At 47.0% G+C, this 25,391-nt stretch overlaps 1 protein-coding gene across 1 annotated transcript; it reads right to left on the reverse strand.

Moving 5' to 3' along the window:
- Positions 1 to 4,666: 4,666 nt before the first annotated feature.
- LOC100502366 (Calmodulin-binding transcription activator 5) lies at positions 4,667 to 23,606 on the reverse strand. The gene is made up of 13 exons (NM_001365545.1): positions 23,389 to 23,606; positions 22,652 to 22,777; positions 13,966 to 14,081; positions 13,797 to 13,885; positions 13,071 to 13,116; positions 9,851 to 10,025; positions 9,500 to 9,595; positions 9,336 to 9,421; positions 8,069 to 8,443; positions 7,124 to 7,800; positions 5,839 to 6,391; positions 5,350 to 5,661; positions 4,667 to 5,008 (listed from the first exon to the last, which is right to left on the reverse strand). The coding sequence occupies exons 1-13, from the start codon at positions 23,456 to 23,458 to the stop codon at positions 4,988 to 4,990; spliced, it is 2,742 nt and encodes a 913-aa protein (NP_001352474.1). The 5' UTR covers positions 23,459 to 23,606; the 3' UTR covers positions 4,667 to 4,987.
- Between the last annotated feature and the right edge of the window lie 1,785 nt (positions 23,607 to 25,391).

Raw genomic sequence — 25,391 nt, forward strand, 5'->3', positions numbered from 1 at the left:
CACCAAAAAGGGGGAGATTGAAAGGGAATTAGGCTTACATCTATTTCCTAAACTAATTTTGGTGGTTGAATTGCCCAACACAAATAATTGGACTAACTAGTTTTCCCAAGTCTATAGGATCTACAGGTACCAAAGGTTCACAATAAGCCAATAAAAGATCAAGAGAAAGGGTTCAAACAAAGGAGCACCGGACTGTCCGGTGCACCACCGGACAGTGTCCGGTGCACCAGGGAAGATCGACTGCAAACTCTTCACCTTCGGGAATTCTCAGAGCCGGCACGCTATAATTCACCGGACTGTCCAGTGTACACCGGACAGTGTCCAGTGCTCCAAGAAGGCACGACTCTGAACTCGGCAGCTTCGGGAATTCGCATCGGCTGCTCCGCTATAATTCACCGGACATGTCCGGTGTACACCGGACTGTCCGGTGTAACTGCGGGGCAACGACTACTTCAGGCGCCAACGGCTACCTGCAGCGCATTAAATGCGCGCCAGCGCGCGCAGAGGTCAGGCATGCCCATGCTGGCGCATCGGACACCCTACAGTTCATGTCCGGTGCGCCACCGGACATCAAGGCGGGCCCAGCTGTCAGAGCTCCAACGGTCGGAACCCTAACGGCCTGGTGACGTGGCTGTCGCACCGGACATGTCCGGTGTGCACCGGACTGTCCGGTGCACCATTCGACAGACAGCTTCCACCAAACGGCTAGTTTGGTGGTTGGGGCTATAAATACCCCCAACCACCCCACATTCAAGTCATCCAAGTTTTCCACTTCTCAACCACTTACAAGAGCTAGGCATTCAATTCTAGACACACTCAAGTGATCAAATCCTCTCCAATTCCACACAAAGCTTTAGTGATTAGCGAGAGAGATTTGTCGTGTTCCTTTGAGCTCTTGCGCTTGGATTGCTTCTTTCTTTCTCACTTGTTCTTGTGATCAAAACTCCATTGTAATCAAGGCAAGAGACACCAATTGTGTGGTGGTCCTTGCGGGGAAGTTTTGTTCCCGGTTTGACTTTGAGAAGAGAAGCTCACTCGGTCCGAGTGACCATTTGAGAGAGGGAAAGGGTTGAAAAAGACCCGGCCTTTGTGGCCTCCTCAACGGGGAGTAGGTTTGCGAGAACCGAACCTCGGTAAAACAAATCCGCGTGTCACACTCTTCATTTGCTTGCGATTTGTTTTCTGCCCTCTCTCTCGGACTCGTATTTATTTCTAACGCTAACCCGTCTCGTAGTTGTGATTAATTTTGAAAATTTCAGTTTCGCCCTATTCACCCCCCCCCCCTCTAGGCGACTTTCACCTCATCTCTGATCCTCTCCGCCATGTCTGGCGGCCATCCATTAAGTTTGTGGGTGGAAATCTCAGGTTGCCTGACATCACTCTATCGGCTTTCCTCCTAGGGATGTCTGAGGTGTGTGTTAGGTGTCCTATTAATGTCACCAGCTCCTGCCCTATACCTCTCAGGCTCTCTAGTGGCCGAACAATATTCAGCCCTGTGTCCATGAGTTGGTATGGTATAATTATAATGTGTTGTTGGTGGGGCACCATAATGTTGTTGCGATGAGTATGGGAACTGTATGTATTATGCAGCTCTCGGTTCTATGTACGTATGCCCGGACGGTCCGGCGTAAGGGGCCGGATGGTCCGCATCCGGGCCAAACGGTCTGAAGGTATATCCGGACTGTCCAGCCGTATATGGTGCTGCATGGGTAGTCTCGTACCCGAACCGTCCGTCGTAAAGGGCTGGACGGTCCGCGATCGGGCTGAATGGTCCAGGGTTGTACCCAGATGATTCGGTCATATATGGCGCGACTTGGACGGTCTGCGCGTGGACTCGTGTAGAGTCGGACGGTCCAGCGTAATACACTGGTCGGTTCATGTCATATCCGTACGGTCCGGCGTAAGATATCGTACGGTCCGCAACATATCCGGACGGTCCGCGACATATCCAGACAGTCCGGCGTAATATACCGGACGGTCCGTGATGGGGCCAAATTGTCTGGGGTTGTACCCGGATGATCCGGCCATGCACGGTGCGACCTAAGCGTTCTGTGTGCAGGCCCGCGTCGGGTCGGACGGTCCGGCGAAATACGCCGGACGGTTCGGCCGCGTCCAGAACCTGTCGCGTGCCTAGTGGCGGCGGATGTGATGGTGACACGAAAGTGTGCATCGGCATACATTATGATGGCTAGGTCAAGGGTGACCCATTTATAGCCGATGTGCTTGGCGCAGGTGGCTCTATATTAGACTCATGCAATGGAAAACTAGGAGCAGTTGATTTCTCGTATGAACGTATATGCATTTTAATAGATTCATCTACATATTGCTTTAACCGATCTGCTCGTTGATCCATGAAAGTCGTAAGAGATGGATCTGAAGCATTTACAGCACGACCCTAAAGTGGAGGTAGGAGAGATTCCATATCGATCTCCCCTTGACGGATGATCTTCTGGTGGCGATCCACCGTGAAGTGTGACAAGTACTTTTCCGATGCCTCTTTGCGTCGTTCGGAGAGTTTATGCAGCAGTTCCGCCTCCTCCTTGTCGCGTTGTTCGTTCCATTGCCGCATCACCTCTTTCTCATCGCGCATTACGAGATCCTCAAAGGGTCTTTGGTCATCAGCCGGGAGTGCCTCCATGGCCGGCTTGATGATGTTGGTGGTGGAGATCTTAGTGTGATCCTTAAAACCGGCCATCTATGAGCCGATTTTTAGCAGATCTAGACACCTAGTCCCCAGCGAAGTCGCAAAAAAGTGCGTTGGGGCCGATCCGGGCGCCAATCACTGCGTTGAGAACCGACGGTGGTGCTCTCTGCACAGGCGCGGACGGTCCGCGACCTGGTGCAGGGCTCGGGTTCCTGCCTGACGGGCCAGACAGTCTGCGTCTAATGGCCTGACGGTCCGCGCGTGCACAGGGGCCGCGGAGTTCGTCGACGGCGCTTGAATCTCGCTCCCGGGAGGAACTCTGTCGGGGAGGAGAGATTCTAGGTATTGTCTATGGTCGACAGGCCACCCTAGACACCTCTAATCGATGTAGAGCCAAAGAGAAGCGAAAAATTTAGGGATTAATAGGCTAAACTAGGGCTAAACTAGAACTACTCCTAATGCATAAGGTAAAAACGAGAAATAGACTTGATTTGATCGATTGTTGGGGGGTTTAGTCGGTCGTACTCCATCTATATAAAGGGGGAGGTCTGGACCCGTTACAAATCGTTTCCCGAGCTAATCCTGCGGTTTTAGCTAACAAATCTCGCAAGAAACTCGGAACCCTAACTGATTCTGCGCACGCGCAGACCGTTTGCGACACTACCGCGGACCGTCCGCACAGCTCTTTTCTGTGCTCAACAAGACAGTCTTGGACATTGTATTAAGAAGACCTTCTCACACAAGTCGGCGATGTAGTCTATGTAAGAACAACCGTGATCGAGGCTAGGCGTTAGAGATGTGCTTCGGCGTGGGACAAACGAGAGGATTTTTTAACCACAGACTAAAATTCGCTCCCACGACTTGAGTCGAACTTAAGTCCTGAGTAGTGCTACTTAGATCGTCTAACAACTCATCTAGAGGCCCTAGGTAACCCCAGAGAAGAGTCAACAAAGGGTGGAAGTTGGAGATCTCTTATCTTTTGTTGATAGTTAAGGGTCTAGTAGATGGATCCGCAACCCCTATCTTGAGTGCTTACGGTCTTCGTGTTGATTGGATGGAGAACAACCCCATACGACGTTACATATAGTGTCGGCTCAAAGGAATCGAGATTGAATATAATCCTATCTAATCTGCTATTTGTAGCAGATTCTATTCTATTAGTAGAAGATTACAATTAGGCGTTGTTCGGTTATTACCATCGCACATAAATTAAATAAGATTGAAAAAAATTAAGAAAAATTTTAATTCGCTATGGATTTAAACATATCCAGTCCAATCCATATGGATTGATACTAAAATGAATAGACCCTTATGGTCTGTTTGGTTTGAGGTGGATTAAGAGAGCTTAAATTTCCTCCTATTTAAATTTGTATAGGCCCTCAATTTACTTCTAACCGAACAAATCCTTAGATGGATAATAATTGGATTATCCATATGTGTAACACCCTCCCTCAGGGTTAGCCACTAGAGGTTGGGGTTGTCCTTAAAATTTTCACGACGAATTGACAAGGCCTTTGTGAACCCATCTACGACTTGATCCCTTTATGAGACGAAATCAATGATTAGCAATTTATGAAAGACCCTTTCTCACACAATATGATAATCAACTTCAATGTGGTTCATAGTACCAGATTCTTTGTTGTTGTGAACTTGTGGTTGTTTTTGTTTGTGTAAGACTATCAGATCTGTAAAAAGGGAGAAAAATGTGTTGCTCTGATCAGCTGTGTTACGGTGTGGTGTGGACATTGTCTGCCCGCAATCTAAAATGGAAGCGGTTTGTGCTTCGAGATGCGTCAACACATGAAAAAAAACCTTATACAAGGACCAGGAGTGATCCTCTTCTTTGCAGATAGAAACAGCGAATGGGCAACAGAAACAGTGTAGGGTAACAAGAACTAGAAAAAATTCAAGAACTCTAGCAAATGTGCTGGAGTGAATTATCACAAAAGCAAGACGTATAATGGTTGTACGTAGCGGTACTGCCAAGGAAAAAACATCAAATAAAGAAAAAAAACAAATGGTGCCTGCAATCCACCTGGATTTATAGTCAGGTGAAATTATTATCAGCATTTACAACCTTATTCGTACTCGCGTCCGTCCATACAAATCAAACCTAATAAAGCACAATGCCGTTTTCGCCCAACTAAAACCCAGCCAAATACACACCACAGAAGAAGCCTAACGGCAGTTGGCAGACTGACTACGAGCGTCAGATGTTCCTAGAATGTACGTCATCCGCAAGCTACGCCTGTTCCTTCGGATATACAAAGAACTAGAAGAACTAGCCAACCCCCTACAAGGAACAACAAGTCACTTCAGATCTTGAATCTATGCCCGTCTTAACTACTTTCGACCGAACTCCACCTGCAAAATACAATGACAAGCACAGATGTAAGGAGCAAATATGGCAGTGTCTACAAACGAAATCTAGAAGTGTTTATAACGATAATTGCATGCACAGCTCCCTAGTTGAAATCCCATATCAAGTTTTGGGTTTAGCAAATCTGACTTTCTGAAAACATACAGCAGATTCACTCCATTCAGAACAGTGGACGAAAGCATAAACTCAACTACAGTAGGCGAGTATTCTAATAACAGGATTACTGGCAGTAGTCAAAGCAGTTGTTCCTGTGAACCTAACTTCTTTCTGGAGATTGTATCACATGTCAGTCAGTACCAGCAAGGCACAAGGGTGAAACCCTTACCTTGGCCTCCTCATGAGCAACCTTCATCCTCCGGTACTCCTGCTGCGCCCGATGAGAACGGAACAAAGCTTGGACACGTACCACTGATCTATTGAACCTGTCCTCGGCTTGTTGCCGACCAACCTGGTAGTAGTCCTCCTCTGCAGTGCTTGCTGCTTCTGCGTCTGTGGCCATTGCTACTGGCATTCCAGTTGCAATGCCACGCAGGCCTTTTCTCTTCTTCCTCCACCGCAAGATAGCTTTTTCCACTACTCCAACGGACCATAATACCTTGCGGTACTGCCTTCTCACTTGGTGACCTCTGTATGCAGCCTGAGCAAGATTTATGAGATACACAGATTGTAAAATTTCAAATTTGCTATCCCAAAATGGGAACATGAATCTACTTAGATGGCATCATTCAGAGTTTGACAACACCACATGAACGAAACGAATCCCTTGGAAAAAGAAGTAGCAAACCAAAACACACAATAGTAACAGAAGCTTTACTTGTATTTTGATAGCTTGTCTTCGCATGTTCATGAAGTTCCTCCTAATCTGCCATGTTCGGAAATGACTCTGTATTCTTGCAGCAGCTCTCATCATTTTCTTTCTGTTGTAGTTCCGGTATGCGTGCTGAATCCTCATAGCAGCAACTATTGCAGATGCATCATTCTCGGGATTGGCCAACTGAATTGCTTTTGTTTGAAGCTTAAGAGTTCGCTCCCTGAGTGCGGCTTGTATGTTGCTAGCAGCATCAGCAGCATTGCGGTAGGCTGCTAAAGATTCTCGTAAGCACAATTCTTGTTCACTAAGGTTTTCAAATTCCTTGGTATTCCGTTTTAGTGACTCTGTCCTTGATGTTGATCGCTTACCCTTGGACAGTGACATAGCCTCAAAATGAGCAGTCAGCCCTTTCTCAGAAAGATATGCAGCTAAGCCATGATAACCTTGTCCAGCAGCCAGATCACCAGCAGTTTGTCCACCAGGGACATCATGAGTAGGATCTGTAACCAAGCTTGGATTTGCTCCAGCAGACAAAAGAGCAGCAACCATTTTTTCCCTAGCAAAAGAAAACTAAAACTTAAGATAAGACCAGATGGCTCTGAAAATCTAAATGATAATTTGGTCCCAACAAACATGTGCCTGAGATCACATAGTTTATACTACTATAGTCACCTATATCAAGATTAACCAGATCCCAAAGAACATGTGTTTCAAATTCCCTTAAATCATACGTTAATAACTTAGCAGGTTTTGAAAACAAAGTTTGGCGCATCTCTGGTAGTGGTTTCTTATTAGTTCTAAATTTTGATATCAATAATATATATACACATTCAAAGTTCAAGCACCGTACACGAAATTATTTTTTCTCGAACACGCAGGAGAGCTGGGTGTCATTGTATTAAGAAGAAGGGGAAAAGACCCCGAAAACACCCAAATACAACACAACAACAAACACCCATACCCACACACACGCACATGCACAACGAACCCGCCCAGCCTGCTCCACAACTAGAGCAGGAGCAGGAACAGAGCGCCTGCCCGCTGGCGACACCCCCAACACTAAAATAAAATAAAAACTAAACCACAGGCTTCGAGCTTGGAGGAAGGAGATCCCCTTAGCCAAAGTCCAGAAAAGAACTTCCTCCACAAAATTATTCTTTTTCACATTTCATCTTTTATTTAGTCAGTGTGATAAACACATCCCAGTTGCCAGAACTAATACAAGACATCATTCTTTTTCTCATTGTACTGTCCATGAACGTTAGGAATTTCAGAAGAAAGAGGATACCTTCCACAGTATGCGGCCCAATGCAAAGCTGTCCAACCAGAAGAATCACGGAAATCCAAGGAGAATCCTGACAAAGAAAATAAGTGAATGGCCCAAGTATAGCCCAAGCAAGAACACAGATGGATAGGCCCTTGTCCTAGATCATCGCGGCCAGTCGACTTGTGGCCTTCAATTAATTTTTCAACAAGCCACTCTTGCAATCTATTACGCAGTACTAGTTCAAGCAATCCCTCAGTGGCCGGAACATAAGTGCCTTTAGAATCAGTAACAAATTTTGACAGATCCATCCATTCCTTCTCTGTCGATGCTGATAAGAGATTGGAAACCTTGCTTCCTTCTACAAGTAACTTGGGTGCTATCTTTTTCTTGTTTGTGGTGAACAACAATCGAGCTAGTCTCATCTGCATCTGAAGCTTTGACTTTTGGGGCTCATCCTCAGCCAAGTTTTGACTGTCAGGCACCATACGATAGTGAAAACTCAAAACCTCACTGATTGGTGTTTTCCCATCCAAAGTCAAATAAAGATTGACTCGTCCAGGAGCATGTGGTCTAGCAATGAAACGGTAAACGCCAGTTTGAACAATATTTGCATCAACACACTGGTCACCAATGACACAGAAGAGATTGGTCCCAGCCAGATGTCTGTAGTTCTCATGGAAACATCCAACCACAAGGACCTACAAATTAAGTTGACATTAATACATTGTTGTTTATTGGAATATAGGTAGAAACTTATAAGCTCACACATGCATGCATATGCATATAAATTGTTCTAGAATGCAGACCTCCACATCCACCAAACCAGGAAGTAAGCAATTATTTGGGTAGTTCTTAACAGATGAAAAAGTGAAGTACAACATTTCCCAGGAGAATTGAACAGCTGAAGAGAAAATAAAAAAACATGGAAACTTAGTATAGGATGGGAAAGGGGGAGGGGGCTTTAACCTTTGTGTCCTCAGTACAATAAGCCCATTCTGAGGATATCTCAGTGATCTGAAAGGGTATTTCGCCAGTCACCTGTTCAGTGGGGAGTATGCCCGAGCTTGGATTATCATCTAAACTAATATCATCATCCAAGTATTTCCATAACCCAAGACTGTTCTGCCTAGCAGGTACATCATTTGGCATGTTATCAGACACCGGAGTTTTCATCAAAGAATTTGTATGTTGCTTTGATTGTGAATCCAGATCTGATGTTAAAAGAGATGGAGCATGGTTTGCTTGATCTTTCAGAGATCCAAAGTAACTCTCTGATACTTGACTAAGGCCAGGATTAGCATAAGCTTCTGAAACCACATTAGTTGGTGGAGAAAAGATAGCCTGCCAAAAAAAGATGTTGATTCATCATCATAGATACATTCAAGAAAACAAGCAATATAAATCCACACCCATGCATAAGCATAAATACACAAATCTTGAGTAGAGGCCGAAACTAAAGGCAGGGACCTTGCATGCGTAAAGAAAATGTAGATTCGACTGAGGCACTCATGCATCGAAGGTAAAGTAGGAATAGCAATATGTAAGGGATGCAATCAATGCTCTCCGCTGTTTGCAGTATATGACCAGATTGAAAAATAATCTCTTATTCATAGGACAGATATAAGAACAAGGTACATAGAAGATATTTCAGACACAGTATTACAAAAGAAAGTTGCAAGCAAGGCAAATGGTTCCCCTAAAATTCCAGCCATCTACTAGTACACTATTCTGGGAAAAATATTTGGGTGGGATCATCCGCCGCGGCCCTAAAAACATACTTAGAGGTTTTCAAAAACATCTGAAACTTGGCACATCTGTAGTGCATCCACATGTGTGGTTTATCTCAATTTCTGTACATCTACAGATGCATTATGGATGTGCAAAGTTTCAGATTAGCTTCAAAACTTCAAGTTTTGTGTGTGTGTGGGTTGGGGGGGGGGGGGGGGGGGGGGGGAGGCACAATTCCACCAAGAAGGTCAAATTGAGGAACAGTCATACTGAATTTCACAGTGCAAAGGGGAAATAGTTTCATGCAGGATCCAAAATTTCAACCATATCTTTTATGATTTATAGTTTTTAACTGTAGCTCACTTAAAATACTCATGAAGAAAAATATAAAGCAGCCGCAGAAATTAAGGACCACAGTAATACTGCTTTTAACAATGTAAAGTAGTGACAGCTTTATGCAAGTTTTCATCTATGCACCATTGCAAGGCAAACATAGCTCACATACATTACTTGTGGCATTAATATACAAGATATTATTTCCAGAATCTCCCATCCCATTATTAGTCTGCTGATTTGATACCAAAGATCCACCTGTTTTATATAATAAGCAGGATTACAATCTGTACAACAGTAAACACCAAAAACTTGAAGCTATGTCAAAAGGCCCACCGCAAGCAGAAGCATCAACAGGAGTATCATTTTTCATAGATGACTCCAATAGATCTACCCAAAATGATTCCAGGCTAGAACCTTGATTGTCGGTTTCTGCAAACTCACCAAAAGAAGATACAGAAGTATACTCTCAAAAATAAAGAGTTAGAAATCAAATTTCGTATGAAGTTAAACAGTATACTTTTGAACATTCTGGCATTTATCGGTAAGTAGTATAAACTAAACACTACAAAAATGTCTAGTTTCAAAACCTATATTTACATATTTCAAAACTTGGAGATGTAGAAAATGGCATAGAAGTATACATATAATCAAATAAAGAAATGCTGGGATCTAAGCATCTCTCACCACTAGAAACCGCCCCACCACCATTTGAGTTGATATCTTCTGGTGCAGCAGCAGCAGAAGAAGATAGCTCAGTATGAGCAGAGGCTGAATCTGTTGAGGAGGTGTAATGAATCATATTGATCCGAGGCACTTCTGCAACTTCAGCTTCTACATGCGAAGGTGGTAAGGCACTTTCCTATTTTTAGTATAAAAATATATTAGCATACTGAACAATTAAATATTTAGCCTTTTGTTCTAATATGCTTGCACAATAGAGAATAACAATAATATATATTTTTGAAAAATAGAGCCCTTAATTCATTTCAATTTTATTGCCACTTGTATCTAGCTACAAGTCAAGAATATAGACAATAGTCATTGCAATTCTCATGAACCTTTACATGTTTGATTAATGTGATATTTAAAATTTAATATCAAGTTCTTTGTCAGTCAAAGAGCTACTTTAATTAGTGTTGAAGAATCAGAATACTCCATGGGACCAGAGTGAGAAGTTAATCTTTATTCATAGAAAGAAACTTTGGCATGACGAACTATTGAGAGTGGTCCTTGAATTTCAACAAAGTTATTAGTGAGGGAATGAATTCCTTAGTTTCTTTCAACCTTAGGCATTTTGGATGAAGTAACCCTGTTTTTGCACAGGGTGAATAAAAATCCCAAAGCTTTAATTATATCACATATAATTCTGTAGCTTAGCTTAGTTCCTTTTAGTTGTCCTCTCTATGAACCTTTTCAGCTATGAAGGCTACATCATCCTCATTCACATTTAACGTTGTGCAATTTTTTAATTAAATTCACATGTTCGGAGAGAAGCTAATAAATTCATAATTGTTAGAATGTGTGTTCCTATGTGTAGGTGGGGCACCATTGTTGGGCTTCCAGCCCATTAGGGTTAGGGTTTCCCACATGGTATCAAAGGACTAGGTTTCCTCCCTCCCACCCCCACCAGCCGCCACCTCTGTCCCCCTCAGCAACCGCTAGGGCCTTCTGCGCCGTCGTCCCCGAGAGGTTCGTCCTTCCCTCCCGGAGGCAGCCCCCAATCCTCCACACCTGGCTGCCACCTCTCCTCACCCATCGGCGGCGGCTCTCCTCACCCAGCAGTGTCTTCTCCGTGTCTTCCTGTGATATCCTGGCCCCTGAGATGGTGATATCCTGGCCCAATGCTTAATAGAATTAATAGAGTATCTATACCAACAAGGTGCATCTTCTTTTTCGGAAGTCTATCTCGAAAGAACCTTCAAGTTAAGTGTGCTAGTAGCAATTTGTGATAGGTGACCGACCGGGAAGTTTTCTCGGGTGCGCATGAGTGAGGACAAAGTGCGCACAAAAGACTCGTGTTAGTCTATGGGGACTGTTAGAATATAATATAAGTGAATTGTCCACCTCCTCCTATAAGCTTAAGCTTTTGGGTTGAACTGGTTGGTGCATGCAACTTAATATGGTATCAGAGGCAGAGGTCTCGAGTTCGAATCCTGGTTAGCACAATTAAATAAAATAATTGTTGCTCGCTCCTATATTCCACGTCAGAGATCCAAAAGAGGCTCGACGTGAGGGAGAGTGTTAGAATATAATATAAGTGAATTATCCACCTCCTCCTATCAGCTTAAGCTTTTGAGTTGAACTGGTTGGTGCATGCAACTTAATAGGGACAATATATGATCCTAGACAGCTGCCAGGAGTAAGTACCATCGGTCCGAGAGTGGACGGGGTGTTACACTTCCCTGGCCACCGTCTCCTCCAGTCGACGCCCACCGTGGGGCCTCCTCCTGGTAGCGCCGACCGCCGTCGTCTTCCTCCTGGCTGTACTAGCCCGCATCAGCCGCGTCGCCTCGGCTTCTCTACTCCCCGACGGCGCACAGATCGATGTGGCCGCTTCCCAGGCCGCCGCCGGATCCGCACTCTCCTATGTCTGTGTCGCCAGATCCGCGAGCATGCGGGCACGGGCCGCAGCCACCGCCGCGCGACGCACTTCCCTGAGTTCGTCTAACTCAGCACGCTCCACTCACCTCCAGCGCCCTGGACCACGCCCGCTCGCCGTCGTACCTCCTCCCTCCTGTGGAGCAGGCGCGACACACTCTCTACTTCCCTCGGTTGCGCCTTCCCACCCCCTGGCCGACCCTTACCCTCCCTTCACCCTTCCCCGAGCAGCCCCCAGATCCATCGACGTCGCGCCTCCAGCGCCGCTGACCGCCTGACCCGTCGTCGTCGAGTCTCGACACGCCGTTGACCGTCTGCTCACTTCCTCCTTGCCAGCGCTGACGCCCTAGGAGCGCCTCCCTCTTCGCTCTTCTCCCATCACCAGCGTCAAACCCCCTCCCCCTCTGTCAGGCCCAACGCAGGCCCCTGACCAGCTGGAACCACCCCATCGCCCTTCCCCATCATCGTCGCCTTTGTTGTATCCGTCGTTGCCATGGCCTCCCCAGCCGGATTCACCGTTGTTGCGACCTTCCCAGCTAGATCCGCCGTCTCTTTGGCTGGGTCGTCGTCTTCATGGTTGGATTCGTCGTTGTCGTGGCCTTCCCTGTTGGATCCATCGTCACCCCTTCTACTCTGCAGCGAGTGTGGCCACCCTGACCGGCACAGACGCGCGCGCTACCGCTGGCCTCACTGGCGGGGCTCCCCGACGACCGGACGAGAGAAGCAAGAAGGTCCACACTACTGCTGCTCTTCTTTTGTTGCGTCGCCCCGCCGATCATTGACGCTCGAACGTCGACCCCCCCCCCATGAACAAGGCAGCGCACCACCTCGACTTCGGCTACCTCGGCATCCAGGGGCTATCTCTACACGGAGTGCACATCGGTCTCTACTCTAGCCGCAACATTTGCACCCTCACGACACTACGACTGCGGGGGGTTTCAACCCTTCAGCTCCTACCTTTGACTTCTGCTCCAGTCTCATCGTTTGCGGTACTCCCGTTGCGACTGCGGGGGGGGGGGGGGGATGTTAAGAGTGTGTGTTCGTATGTGTAGGTGGGCTGGCACCGCTGTTGGGTTGCTGGCCCATTAGGGTTAGGGTTTCTTGTATCTCTATATATTTGTACCCTTCTCTATGCAATACAATAAGCCTCACATTCTCTTACAATAATACACCTCATGGGTATTACTAATGATTTGTACTTTGGAGTGCAAATAATCAACTTTCCTTACCAAGCATAAGCAATAGTGAAAAATATAAATATTTACTACAAAACAGAAAAAGATACGGGGTAAAGACTAAAACAGACCTCAGATGTTTGACGATAATGCACGAGGACAATGCGCTCCAACTCTCTGAATAAGAAACAACCAAGAACAATATCAGCAAAGAGAACCAGAACAGCATTTCGATCCAAGTCTGCATTTGATACATACAATGCAAAAGACTAAGTCATAAATTTGGTGAAATATAAGGAAATTTATATCATCAGCCTTATATTCTGTAATCCTTCAACAGAACTTTCTTACAGATTTATTTCCTCTAAATTTAACATAATGTGATAACATTCGTTCTTATGGACTAACTGAGATTTCCACAAAATTTCACAGCTAGATATTACAAGATGTTATACATCTAGCGATACCAGCATTTATCTGATTAATTTAAATCTTTATGATCTGGTGAGCCAAATTAAGCAATATTGAGTCTTTTCCTTTTCTCCAGATTCATTATATTGTTTTTTCTTACTAGAGACAAAAAAAATAAGACAACATTGCAGATCCTTGGAGATGTAAGGATGTGCCAATTCACTTCTGCGTTTGGGCAAGAAGCATGGAAGCAACAAACTGAAAAACAATTCTGTTGCACAAAGATATTTCATGGTGTCCAAGACTGGCATGGCATCCTACCTCTAGTACAAAACTATTTTTCAGCATAGACAATTAAGGGGGGAAATATAAAATAGCTCACAGCCACCACATAAAATAAAGTTTAGTGGTCTAACATAATTTGCAGGCCAGGGTTGAAACCTTACTTGTCAAGTAGCCAGTAGCATCTGCGAAAGAAATTTGGATCATCCTCTCCTCGAGCATAATACACATGAACCTTTTCTTCATTACCAATCTATAAGATAAGACAAAGCACCAATAATGGTGGATGTCCTCTGATAATACAATGTAACAACAGTTATTTCCACAAATTACCTTTAGTTTTTCATGGGCTTCTTGGACAGTCTTGCCATCTTTCTTTTTCTTCCAGTTATGGCCATCTTTACGGAAGTTCCGGACAACTTTACGATCATATAGAACAACAGTACCACCTAGTTTAAAAGAAAATTACAACTGAGGGATTGGGAATGCATAAATCAATTTTGTCATGAAAATGGAATTAGAAGACTAATACAAGACAATTAAAAAAGTATTCTTTTTCAAAAAAGAACATAAACATTTAGACGCCCTCTGAAGGTAATGTGATCAGATCACGCTTGTATGAATAACTTAGCACATTAATAACAGTAGCAAAAAAGTAATACAAGTAACACAAAAGGAAAATGGTTCCCTCATGGCGATAAGTGCTGCTACATACAGAAAATCATGTAAGATACAGTACCTTAGCATGGTAAATGGTTTTAGTTACAGGTAGCTGCAGAACTCATGGATTAGGTAAGAAATGAAAGAACAATGGCAATGTGAATAGGTAGAGGTGTTTTTATAGCCAATGGTAGAGGCACAAAGAAAACAACAATTCATTTCAAGCAAAATTAATTTTGTATACAGAGAATCACGGTTTTAAAAGGCGTCGCCTAGACGTCCAAGCGCCAAAACATGTTGGGCTCGACGTCGCCTTGACTTAGATTGATAGGGTGTCCGCCTAGGCGCACTAGGCGTGCAAGGCATTGCCTTTGACCGCCTGGCAGACGGTGTTAGCTGATATATCAGCCATGTGTTCCCTGCCATATAGGCGCAGGATCCCCTACCATACAAGTGTAGGCATACTTGCCTTACTAGCATTGCCGCATATAGGAAGCTATAGCCGCATATAGGAAGCTATAGATACAATCCTCCCATTTAGGGGGCAGAGATAGTTTTCTTCCATTCAAGGAGATCTCAGGGTATTGTTTCTATAAACCTGAGATCTCCTACCCCTCTGTCCCTCTATAAATATGTGCGCATGTACTCCCTCTTCATCAATCAATATAGACAGCAACCATATTGCTATCATGGTATCACGAGTTCAAGTTCATCAATAAATATGTGTGTCTGTACTCCTCAAGCTGCGCCGCCTCCCTCCTCCTGCGCGCCACGTCTTGGCTGCGCCCTCACCTCCCCTCTGCGCGCCATCCAGGCAGCGCCCTCCCCTGGCCATGGCTGGTCTGGAACAGCCACCTCTCCTCGACGACGCTGCGACCTAGGTCGCAGCCGAGCATGAAGCTCGCCTCCAGGCTGCTGCCAGGCGTGATGCTGCACTCGCCCAAGCCCTTCAGGCAGAGCAGGAGGCGGCCACCGCGGCCCAGGAGCGCGATGTTGCCGCCGAACGTGTTCGCGCTGCTCTCGAGCACGCAGCACATGCGCGCGCCCTCGCTGCTCAGACTGCCACCGATGGCAGTCCTGTCGACGACAATCAGTCCCACCTCTCTGATCCAGCGGGTGGTGCTGACAAGGGCCTCCACGACGCCATCCTCCTTCACGAGGCTGCTGCGATCATCAACCTCCACTCCCAGGCCGTCGCTGTGCAAAACATCCGGAGTCTCGTTCACGTCGTCCTCGACCTCGCCAACAACAGCTACACCCGCTGGCGCGATGAGTTCCTTCTCGTCACTGGCAAATACTCCCTGGACAGCCGCATCCTCGACGACACTCCCGCGCCTCACTTCCCCGACTGGGCACGCATGGACTGCGTTGTCAAGTCCTGGATCTCCGGCTCCATCTCCCCGGACCTTGCTGAAATGGCCATGGAACGCGGCGCCACTGCCCGCACCACTTGGCTGACTCTCGAGAACCAATTTCTCGGGAATCGGGAAACTCGCGCCCTCCACCTCGACGCTCAATTCCGGCACTTCGTCCAAGGTGATCTACCTGTCTCCGATTATTGTCGCCGTTTCAAAACCATGGCAGATGCCCTCGGTGATCTTGGCGAACCAGTCTCCGACCGGACGTTGGTCCTCAACGTTCTGCGCGGCCTCAGCGACCGTTTCTCCGACATCGAACGTCATCTTCGCCTCGGTCGCCCCTTTCCGACGTTCCACGACGTCCGGGCCACTCTCCTGTTGGAGGAACTCATGATGGCTCATCGTGCGTCTTCTCCATCCGCCGCCCTGCTTACCTCCACCAAACCTCCACAAGGCGGGACTTCGACGGCCTCCAACAAGGCTCCTGCTGCTTTCAACAAGGCGCCTTCGGCTCCACGTTCCGGCCACCCCAACCGTCGCAGCAAGAGGGGTGGCCAAGGCCGCCAGGGTATCCTTCCATTCCCAGGCGCTGGTCCCGGCGGCCAGCACAGGAGTGCCTCCGGCCTGTGGCCCTCCCTCCAAAATCCTTGGACTGGGGCCATCTAGATGTGGCCCGGCCCACGGGCGCCGACCCCACAGCAGCAACAAGGTCTCCTGGCGCAGCACCAGGCCCTGCTGCCTCCGACGGCCCAGCAACAGTAGGCTTTCTACGCTGCTCCAGTCTCCATCGCTCCTCACCAGGCGCTGCTGGCCCACCAGACCCAGCAATACGTTCATGGTGCTCTTCAAGGACAGGGAGGCGCCCCACTGCAGCACACTCTGCAGACCGGCCCTCTGCAGGGAAGCGCTCCCTAGTCTCCCTACGGCATGCTGGCACAGCCGACCACTCCATCTTGGGACGCTCAGTCCCTTACATCCGCTTTCAGTACTGTGTCCCTGACTCCGCCTCAGCAGACTAACTGGTACTTCGACACCGGTGCTACCTCCCACATGACCTCCAACGCCGATACCCTATCCAATACTTCAACTCCCTCTCTTACTGCACCTTCCTCCATTATTGTCGGTGATGGCTCGCTTCTTCCTATCATTTCCACTGGCTCCGCTACTTTACATGGTTCTTTACATCTCAACAATGTTCTTGTGTCACCTAAACTTATTAAGAACCTAATTTCCGTTCGCCAGTTTACTACCGATAATAACTGTTCCATTGAATTTGATCCCTCTGGTTGCTCTGTGAAGGATCTACTATCTCGAAACGTGATCGTCAGGTGCAATAGCTCCGGGCCACTATACCCCCTATGCCTCCCTGTTGCACACAGCTTCATCGCCAGCTCCACTCCGTCACTTTGGCATCGCCGTCTCGGTCACCCTGGCCACGAGTCCCTCTCCAAGCTCGCATCAATCGTTCTCGTGTGTAATAAAGATGCTAGCTCTCCTTTATGCCATGCTTGTCAGTTGAGTCGTCATGTTCGCCTTCTGTTCCGTACGTCTATTTCTCGTGCGGTTAACAATTTCGATCTTATTCACTGTGACTTGTGGACATCTCCTATTTTAAGTGTCTCGGGTTTCAAATATTACTTAGTCGTTCTTGATTATTGCTCCCATTACTTATGGACTTTCCCTTTACGACTAAAGTCTGATGCTTTCCCAACTCTCACTCAGTTTTTCGCCTATGTGAAAACACAGTTTGGTGTCACGATTAAAGTTGTGCAATGTGACAACGGGCGCAAGTTTGACAACTCCAGCTCCCGAACATTCTTCCTCACCCACGGTGTCCTCCTACGCATGTTCTGCCCCTACACCTCATCTCAGAATGGTAAAGCTGAGCGCATCATCCGTACTACCAATAACACCATTCGCTCTCTTCTCTTTCAGGCCAGCATCCCACCAACCTTCTGGGTTGAAGCACTCCACACGGCAACACTTCTTCTCAACGTTCTACCCACCAAGACCCTTCATTTTTCTACTCCTCACTTCGCCCTCTTCAAAACTGTACCCTCCTATGAACACCTTCGCGTGTTCGGTTGCACTTGCTATCCCAACCTATCTGCCACCACTAGCCACAAACTTGATCCCCGTTCCGCTAAGTGTGTTTTTCTTGGCTACTCGTCGCATCACAAAGGGTACTGGTGTCTTGACCTCCTATCCAACCGTGTCATCCTTTCCCATCACGTTGTTTTCGATGAGTCCACTTTTCCCTTTGCTGAACAGCAACCCACTGCCTCCTCCCAAGATTTTGACTTCCTGGATAACATTACCATTAACCCGGTGCCGCCACCTATAGGCCAACCACCCCTATTTTTTTCAGGACTCATACCGGACAATGTTGCTGCTCCCAGCACACCTATAGGCGCTACTGCTCCTAGCGCCCAAGTTGTTCCTGGCGCTCCTGCAGCTCCCGATGCTGCTGCTCCCAGCACCCCAGCAGCAGGCGCTGCTCCACCCAGTGCTGCTGGTGGTGCACCCGACGCCACTACACCACGCCGGTTTGGCCAAGTCTTCACGCGTCGTTCACACCCCCCAGTGCAGGACCTGGTCACTCCAACCACCCCGGCTGGTCTGGACGGCTCTGCCATCTCGACTGGCAGTGTCGCTGCTTCATCTCCACCTCCTACGGACGCATCGCATCGTCGTCCCCCACCCGGCACGGTGGCTGTCTCCCCAGTACTTAACCACCATCGCATGGTCACGCGTGCTAAGGCTAGCTTCCGGGTGCCAGCACTGTTCCACGCCGCCCCCCTATCTCCAATTCCGAAGACCTTTCGTGGCGCTCTTGCTAATCCTAATTGGCGAGCTGCCATGGAAGATGAGTATGCGGCACTATTGCAGAATCACACATGGGATCTGGTACCTCGACCCCATGGTGCAAACATTGTGACCGGCAAGTGGATTTTCAAGCACAAATTTAATGTTGATGGCTCTCTTGAAAGGTACAAGGCTCGTTGGGTTCTCCGTGGATTTACGCAACGACCCGGCATTGATTTTGATGAGACTTTCAGCCCCGTCGTGAAGCCTGCTACTGTGCGGACTATCTTATCTTTGGCTGTCTCCAGCAACTGGCCAATTCATCAACTTGATGTCAAGAATGCTTTCCTTCACGGGACTCTTTCTGAGACTGTTTATTGCAGCCAACCCTCAGGTTTTGAGGATTCAGGCAGCCCACAACATGTTTGCAGACTCAATAAGTCCCTCTACGGACTGAAACAAGCACCACGTGCCTGGCATAGTCGGTTTGCCACTCATCTGCTCTCCCTGGGATTCATCAAGGCCAAGAGTGACACATCTCTGTTTGTCTACCATAGAGGAACTGACACAGCTTATTTGTTACTCTATGTCGACGACATTATACTCACAGCATCCTCTACTATTCTCCTCCAACACATCATTCAGGCCTTACAGCTGGAGTTTGCTATGAAAGATTTGGGTGATCTACATCACTTTCTGGGGATGCAAGTTCAACGACGAGATGGAGGCCTCTTTCTTTCGCAACGTCAATATGTGTTGGATATTCTGGATCGGTCTGGTATGGCAGATTGCAAGCCCTGTTCTACACCCGTTGACACAAACCCAAAGGTTTCTGCAGCTACTGGTACTCCTGTTTCTAATCCATCGGATTTCCGCAGCTTAGCTGGAGCACTACAGTACCTCACTTTTACCCGACCAGACATAGCCTATGTTGTGCAACAGATTTGTCTTCACATGCATGATCCTCGCGAGCCTCACCTTGTCGCCTTGAAGCGCACTCTACGTTATGTTCGTGGCACTCTGCATTTGGGTCTTCAGTTGTGCCCTTCTTCTCAGGCTGAGTTAATTGCATACTCTGATGCCGACTGGGCTGGATGTCCTGACACACGCCGATCCACTTCAGGATTTGCAGTTTTTCTTGGTGATAACCTTATTTCTTGGTCCTCCAAACGACAGATGACTGTGTCCCGCTCCAGTGCTGAAGTCGAGTACCGAGCCGTCGCCAACACTGCTGCTGAATCCACCTGGCTTCGTCAGCTTCTGGTCGAGCTTCGTCACCCGTTACGTCGTGCCACGTTGGTCTATTGTGACAACATCAGTGCGGTCTACATGTCTTCAAACCCCGTCCAGCATCAGCGAACCAAGCACATTGAGATTGATTTGCACTTTGTTCGGGATCGGGTGGCTCTCGGTGATGTCCGCGTTCTCCATGTGCCTACTACCTCCCAGTATGCAGACATCTTCACCAAAGGGCTTCCCTCTACAGTCTTCACTGAGTTCAGATCCAGCCTGAACGTCTGTAGTACCGACGATCAGACTGCGGGGGCGTGTTAGCTGATATATCAGCCATGTGTTCCCTGCCATATAGGCGCAGGATCCCCTACCATACAAGTGTAGGCATACTTGCCTTACTAGCATTGCCGCATATAGGAAGCTATAGATACAATCCTCCCATTTAGGGGGTAGAGATAGTTTTCTTCCATTCAAGGAGATCTCAGGGTATTGTTTCTATAAACCTGAGATCTCCTACCCCTCTGTCCCTCTATAAATATGTGCGCCTGTACTCCCTCTTCATCAATCAATATAGACAGCAACCATATTTCTATCAGACAGCCTTATGCCCAAAAAATCTGGGCGCAGGACTTGCCCCTTTTGGCGTGTGTTGCCTTTGATGCGCGGGAAGAGTAAGGAAGGGAGGAATAGAAAAGAAAGGGAGAGATTAGGGAAGAGAAGAGAGGCACTGAGGGCGTCCCTGAGTACCGGCGGTGGCGCGAGCGCGACGTCGAGTAGGCGCGGGCGCAACAACAGGTGACCGGCGCGAGCATGGCAGCAGGCACCCGGCACAGACATGGCCTTGCCTCCGAGGTCCTCCCCTGCTTCCTCTCCCCTCCTTCAATCTCCCCTGGCGGCTGCTTCAGTCTCCCCTGGCCCCTGCTTCAGTCTCCTCTCAAGTCTCCTTAGTATGCAGAATTTATGGTTGATATGTATATATTAGTTGGAGTGTATGTCGTCGCCTAGGCGGGCGATCGCCTAATTCGCCTAGGCGTATAGGCGATAGCTAAACGCCTAGCTCCGCCTTACCGCCTTTAAAACCACACAGATAATACCATAAAAAATGTGTTCATTTAACCTATGTTTGTGTATTCCTTCATGGTCCTAGATATGGAATTTCAAAGAGTAGAAATTAAAGCACATGAAGACAGGCACAAGAATCAGAAACACCATTTTAACTGGTGCTGAGAGTTGGAGAGTGAAAACCCTAGCCCTACTCAGGGTTGGGAGAATATTTTATAGACCAAATAGGTAGGACAATCCCATTACACAGGGTAGACAGTAAATACAAGAGGGCTCTTCCTTCACCAGCGCCAGTACGCCATCGACATCCTGGAGCAGGCTGGCATGTCAAACTGCAAGCCCTGCTCCACACCTGTCGACACTCAGGCGAAGCTCTCTGAGGACGACGGGCCCCTGGTCACCGACGCAACGTCCTATCGGAGCCTGACCGGCGCGCTCCAGTACCTCACCTTCTCCCGGCCCGACATCGCCTACGTCGTCCAACAGGTGTGCCTCCATATGCACAACCCACGAGAGCCCCATCTCACCGCTCTCAAGCGGATCCTACACTACCTCCGCGGCTCCCTCGACTACGACCTTCTCCTTCGACCTTCCCCGACGTCGGAGCTCGTGGTCTACACTGACACCGACTGGGCCGACACGTGCCGGTGCACTTCGGGCTATGTCGTGTTCCAGGGCGCCAACCTTGTCTCCTGGGCCGCCAAGTGGCAGCCCGTCGTCTCCCGCTCCAGTGCAGAGGTCGAGTACCGCGTTGTGGCCAACGGCGTGGCCGAGGCCTCCTGGATGCGCCAGCTACTCCACGAGCTCCACAGCCCCCTTCAGCGCGCCACCCTTGTCTACTGCGACAACGTCAGCGCCGTCTACCTCTCCACCAATCCCGTACAGCACCAGTGCACAAAGCATGTGGAGATCGATCTGCACTTCGTCCGCGAGCGTGTGGCTACCGGTGACGTTCGGGTTCTCAGCGTCCCCACCACACTGCAGTTCGCCGAATCTTCACCAAGGGGTTACCGTCAAGTGTATTTCTAGACTTTCGATTCAGTCTCAACATCTGTACCGGATAGAGTTGTGACTGCGGGGGGTGTTAGCTACCCATCCCTTGTAATGGGCCTGGCCCAGCTATGTGACCTATTAATACTCAGCCCAACCCTATTCTAGGGTTAGGGTTTCCAATAATAGCCACTAAACATGAAGGGAGGAGATTATCCAACAAAAGAGGGTTAAAATATTAGTCTTCAACTCTACTCCTGTGCCCAAACATTTCAGAAGAAAGCATGTTTGGAGTTAGTCAAGTAGGTCTCACTTGTACTCAAAAACTAAATGTGCATCCATTCGTTCATTTCTTCTCTTACAAATACCAGCACTAGATCAACCATAGCATTCTAAACAATAAAGCAACTGGCTATGAACTACGGGATAATTACTGTGGTACATTCTACATACAAATCAAATTGTTCAGGCTCAAGGTCAAACAATACAACCATCTTATACTCGGCACTTGGCACACAAGCTTTTGTTCTGTTTCCTATTTTAACTTCGCTTGTAATCTTGGTGGCCTGGGGGCTGTGGAGACATAGAAATGCATGTGTTTGATAAATCTGCTCCCAATGTCCATAAGCTGCTGCAAGACATTCAAGACATCGCTGTTCGGAGGGGAAATTGCAGGAGCGTTAGGTCTTAGAAGTTTTTGGGCGTAATTGTAGTTCTTTTTTCTCTATCCTTGTTTTCAGTTTCAGTTTTTTTTCAGTTTGCTACTGCTTCTGGCATGTGATAGTCTATTTTGGACTCGTTTCACCCTTTCTTAATATAAGGATATGGAGTTCCTCCTGCGTATTCGAGAAACAAACACATGTGCAGGGTGCAGTAAGGTAAGGGGTTTATGGCGAATGTGGAACACATACTAATTGGTTTGTCGATGGGCTGAGCATGGACCTTGAACCTTGCATAGTTCGCCAGCACCGCATAGATCTCATTCGGCCGGAACCAGCGTGTCCCAGCCTCCATCATCAGCTTGTCAAAGTTCAAGTCTGTCCACCAATCGCCAATGAAACACAGACAGGCAATAACTCAGTGCAGGCAGCACAGAGCCTCCTCATTTGGGCTTTGAACAGTACCAGATTCGAACGTCATGTCATTAAACAACGGGACAACAAGAGCAACAAAAACACCAAGTATAAAGTATAAGCTAATAAGTGCTTAAACTGAGCACAGAAAAAATCAGGCGAAAGGAACTGCTGGGAAAAAAATCAGGTGATGAGGTGAAGTGAACTAAGAAAACTGAGCAGCCAAACGCCCACAGTGCATTCGATCAGTTTCCAACAGAAGTACAGAAATACCACTACTGTTCCAATCCAATCAAGCAACACGACTGCATAAAGAGCTCAAACAACTAACAGGACACCGCATAGGCTCATACGGAGGAAAATGAGCAAATACGCGTGTGCAGCCGCGAAACTTCGAAGAACCTACGAGTTCCAGGCATCAGACGGCAGCAGCCCCAAGACTCCAGAGCTCAATCCAACCACGTCCAAGAAGAGATGCAGGACCAAGACGAGCAACAGAACCGGAGTACCAAAGGAGAAGAAGAGAAAACGGAGGGAGAAAAGGCCGCCCTCGTGCGGGGGCGGGGCGGGGCGACCTGCGCAGGTGAGGAAGCCGTGGATCTCGGAGGCGACGAGCGGGTCCCGCCCGCCGGCGCCACCCGCCATGGTCGCGTTTGCTGCTGCTTCCACTGTTCCACACACTCTCTCTACCTTCGCGCTGTCTCTCGCAGTCTCGCTCTGACGGGGGGGAGAAGACGACGAGCGGGGAGGAGGAAGGAGACTAGAAAATCGGGAGAAAAGTCATCAAATGGTGATGGGACTTTTTACAGGAAAAAATGCAGACGATAAAATACATAAACAAAAGTTTTGCTATTCCTGATGGGACCCACAGGTTTCACGAGGTTAGTAGGATTGACGGAACGAGATTGTGTAGTCGTTGGAGGCATGTTTGCCATTGAACTTTGTTACTTTGGTTAGTAGCATGATTAGCGTGCCAAAATGGCAATTGGCAAAAGAGATCACGCGGTGACCTGGCTGAGCTCAACTTCCAGCTTCACAATTTTGTGCATATATATAGGGGTTTAGGACGCAATTTCGCTCCAAAGATATCCATGAACCTCATGTTTATAATTTCTATCTATCATATCATTTTAGATAATTATCATCTACTCTTTATCAAATTAAAACCAAAATTTGATAATAGATATTTTAAAAATACAAATTCGCTCTAAGAACAATTAGAAAAAAATTAAGTGGGCCTGTTTGGTTGGCTATCAAATGTTGCTATGCCAAAGATTTTGTAAAAAATTGCTAAAATTTAAGAAAAATATTTGTCATAAATTTAGCATATCAATTATGAGATATTGGCGGTAAAATCTTGTTTTGTCTAATTTTTGGCAACTATATTTTAGTTATCTAAAGGAATCCTGACATTTAAGAGGAGTGAATTAGGCAACTTTTAAAATCTATGTTTAAAACTAAATCTTCTTTATTTTCACATAATCAAAGAGTAATATATCTAGATATGCAACTACATTTTGCTAGATATATTTATGTCTCTACCATAAATGATATGTAGCCTAGGTTCTAATCCTGTCACAAGCCTAGCAAGTTAAACTAGTAAAGTAAGCACACAACTTAATCAAGAAATAAATAAAGTGTGGACACTTAATTGAGATAGATATATAAACTCCCAACAATGACTTCGATATTTGTATTGCGTTGTCAAGAATCTCATGTTTTCCCCATTTTTGGCACAAATTGAATCCTAAACACAAGCTCAAGTTCACTCGAGTACCTAATAATGTAATAAAGAGTTTTGCACCTTAATTTCCAACCTTATACTATCATACAACTATAGGAATATAAATGCTTGAATTGAATTGATCAAATAAAATTTTGTAAAGTAAGGAAAGGATTACAAGATTCCTTGACATTTTGCTCAAGTCTCAAAGATTCAACAGTTCCTACTAATCCTCGTTGGAGCACCCACACAAGGGTGTCGTGCCCACTTGGTCCATGCAAGGACCAAGTGTTCTCTATCAACTGGTTCTTCGCTGCTCTGGCACGACAAACCGCTCACAACCATGTACAAATCTGATTTGGGTCACCCATAAGTTCACTGAATGATCATCGTGCTCCTAACCATCACTTATCCATCTAATTGATATCGATCGTCAAGAGTAACTAACACTAGACTATCACTTGACCATACCAAGTCTAATGAGGTGGACAGTTGCACATAGGTCACTCTCTATGCACTAATGAGGTACTAATCATGTGATTTTCAACTTTCAAATCTTCTCACAGTGCAAAGGGTCTTCCTCATTCTTAAGAGGATGCTTTAGCTTTTGGAAGGGGAAAGACACCTCAAATGATTATGTTGGGGTACACATAGCCCCAAGGGGTGAAACTAGTTGTTACACACCCACTCTACTCGTTCAAAGTCATTGGACATGTCTCGTGCTCACCAACCAACTAAACTAGACACATTGGTGCCTCTCTAATTGCTAATTTATGAAACTATCCATCATTTTATATGGCATCCATATGCATAGAGGTGTCATATCGAACATGCCCGGTGAGTACAATCCTAAGA

The sequence above is a fragment of the Zea mays genome, chromosome 7 (assembly GCF_902167145.1).
Source record: "Zea mays cultivar B73 chromosome 7, Zm-B73-REFERENCE-NAM-5.0, whole genome shotgun sequence".
NCBI classification, from domain to species: Eukaryota; Viridiplantae; Streptophyta; class Magnoliopsida; order Poales; family Poaceae; genus Zea; species Zea mays.

Bases quoted from the DNA above. Each gene is read 5' to 3' on its own strand.
- LOC100502366 (NM_001365545.1), bottom strand. From the start codon at position 23,458: ATGGCGGGTGGCGCCGGCGGGCGGGACCCGCTCGTCGCCTCCGAGATC. The intron at 13,886-13,965 runs GTAATTTGTGGA...CTTATCTTATAG, and splicing joins AAGCCCATGAAAAACTAAAG to ATTGGTAATGAAGAAAAGGT. The intron at 13,117-13,796 runs GTAAGGTTTCAA...TTTCTTATTCAG, and splicing joins TGCTACTGGCTACTTGACAA to AGAGTTGGAGCGCATTGTCC.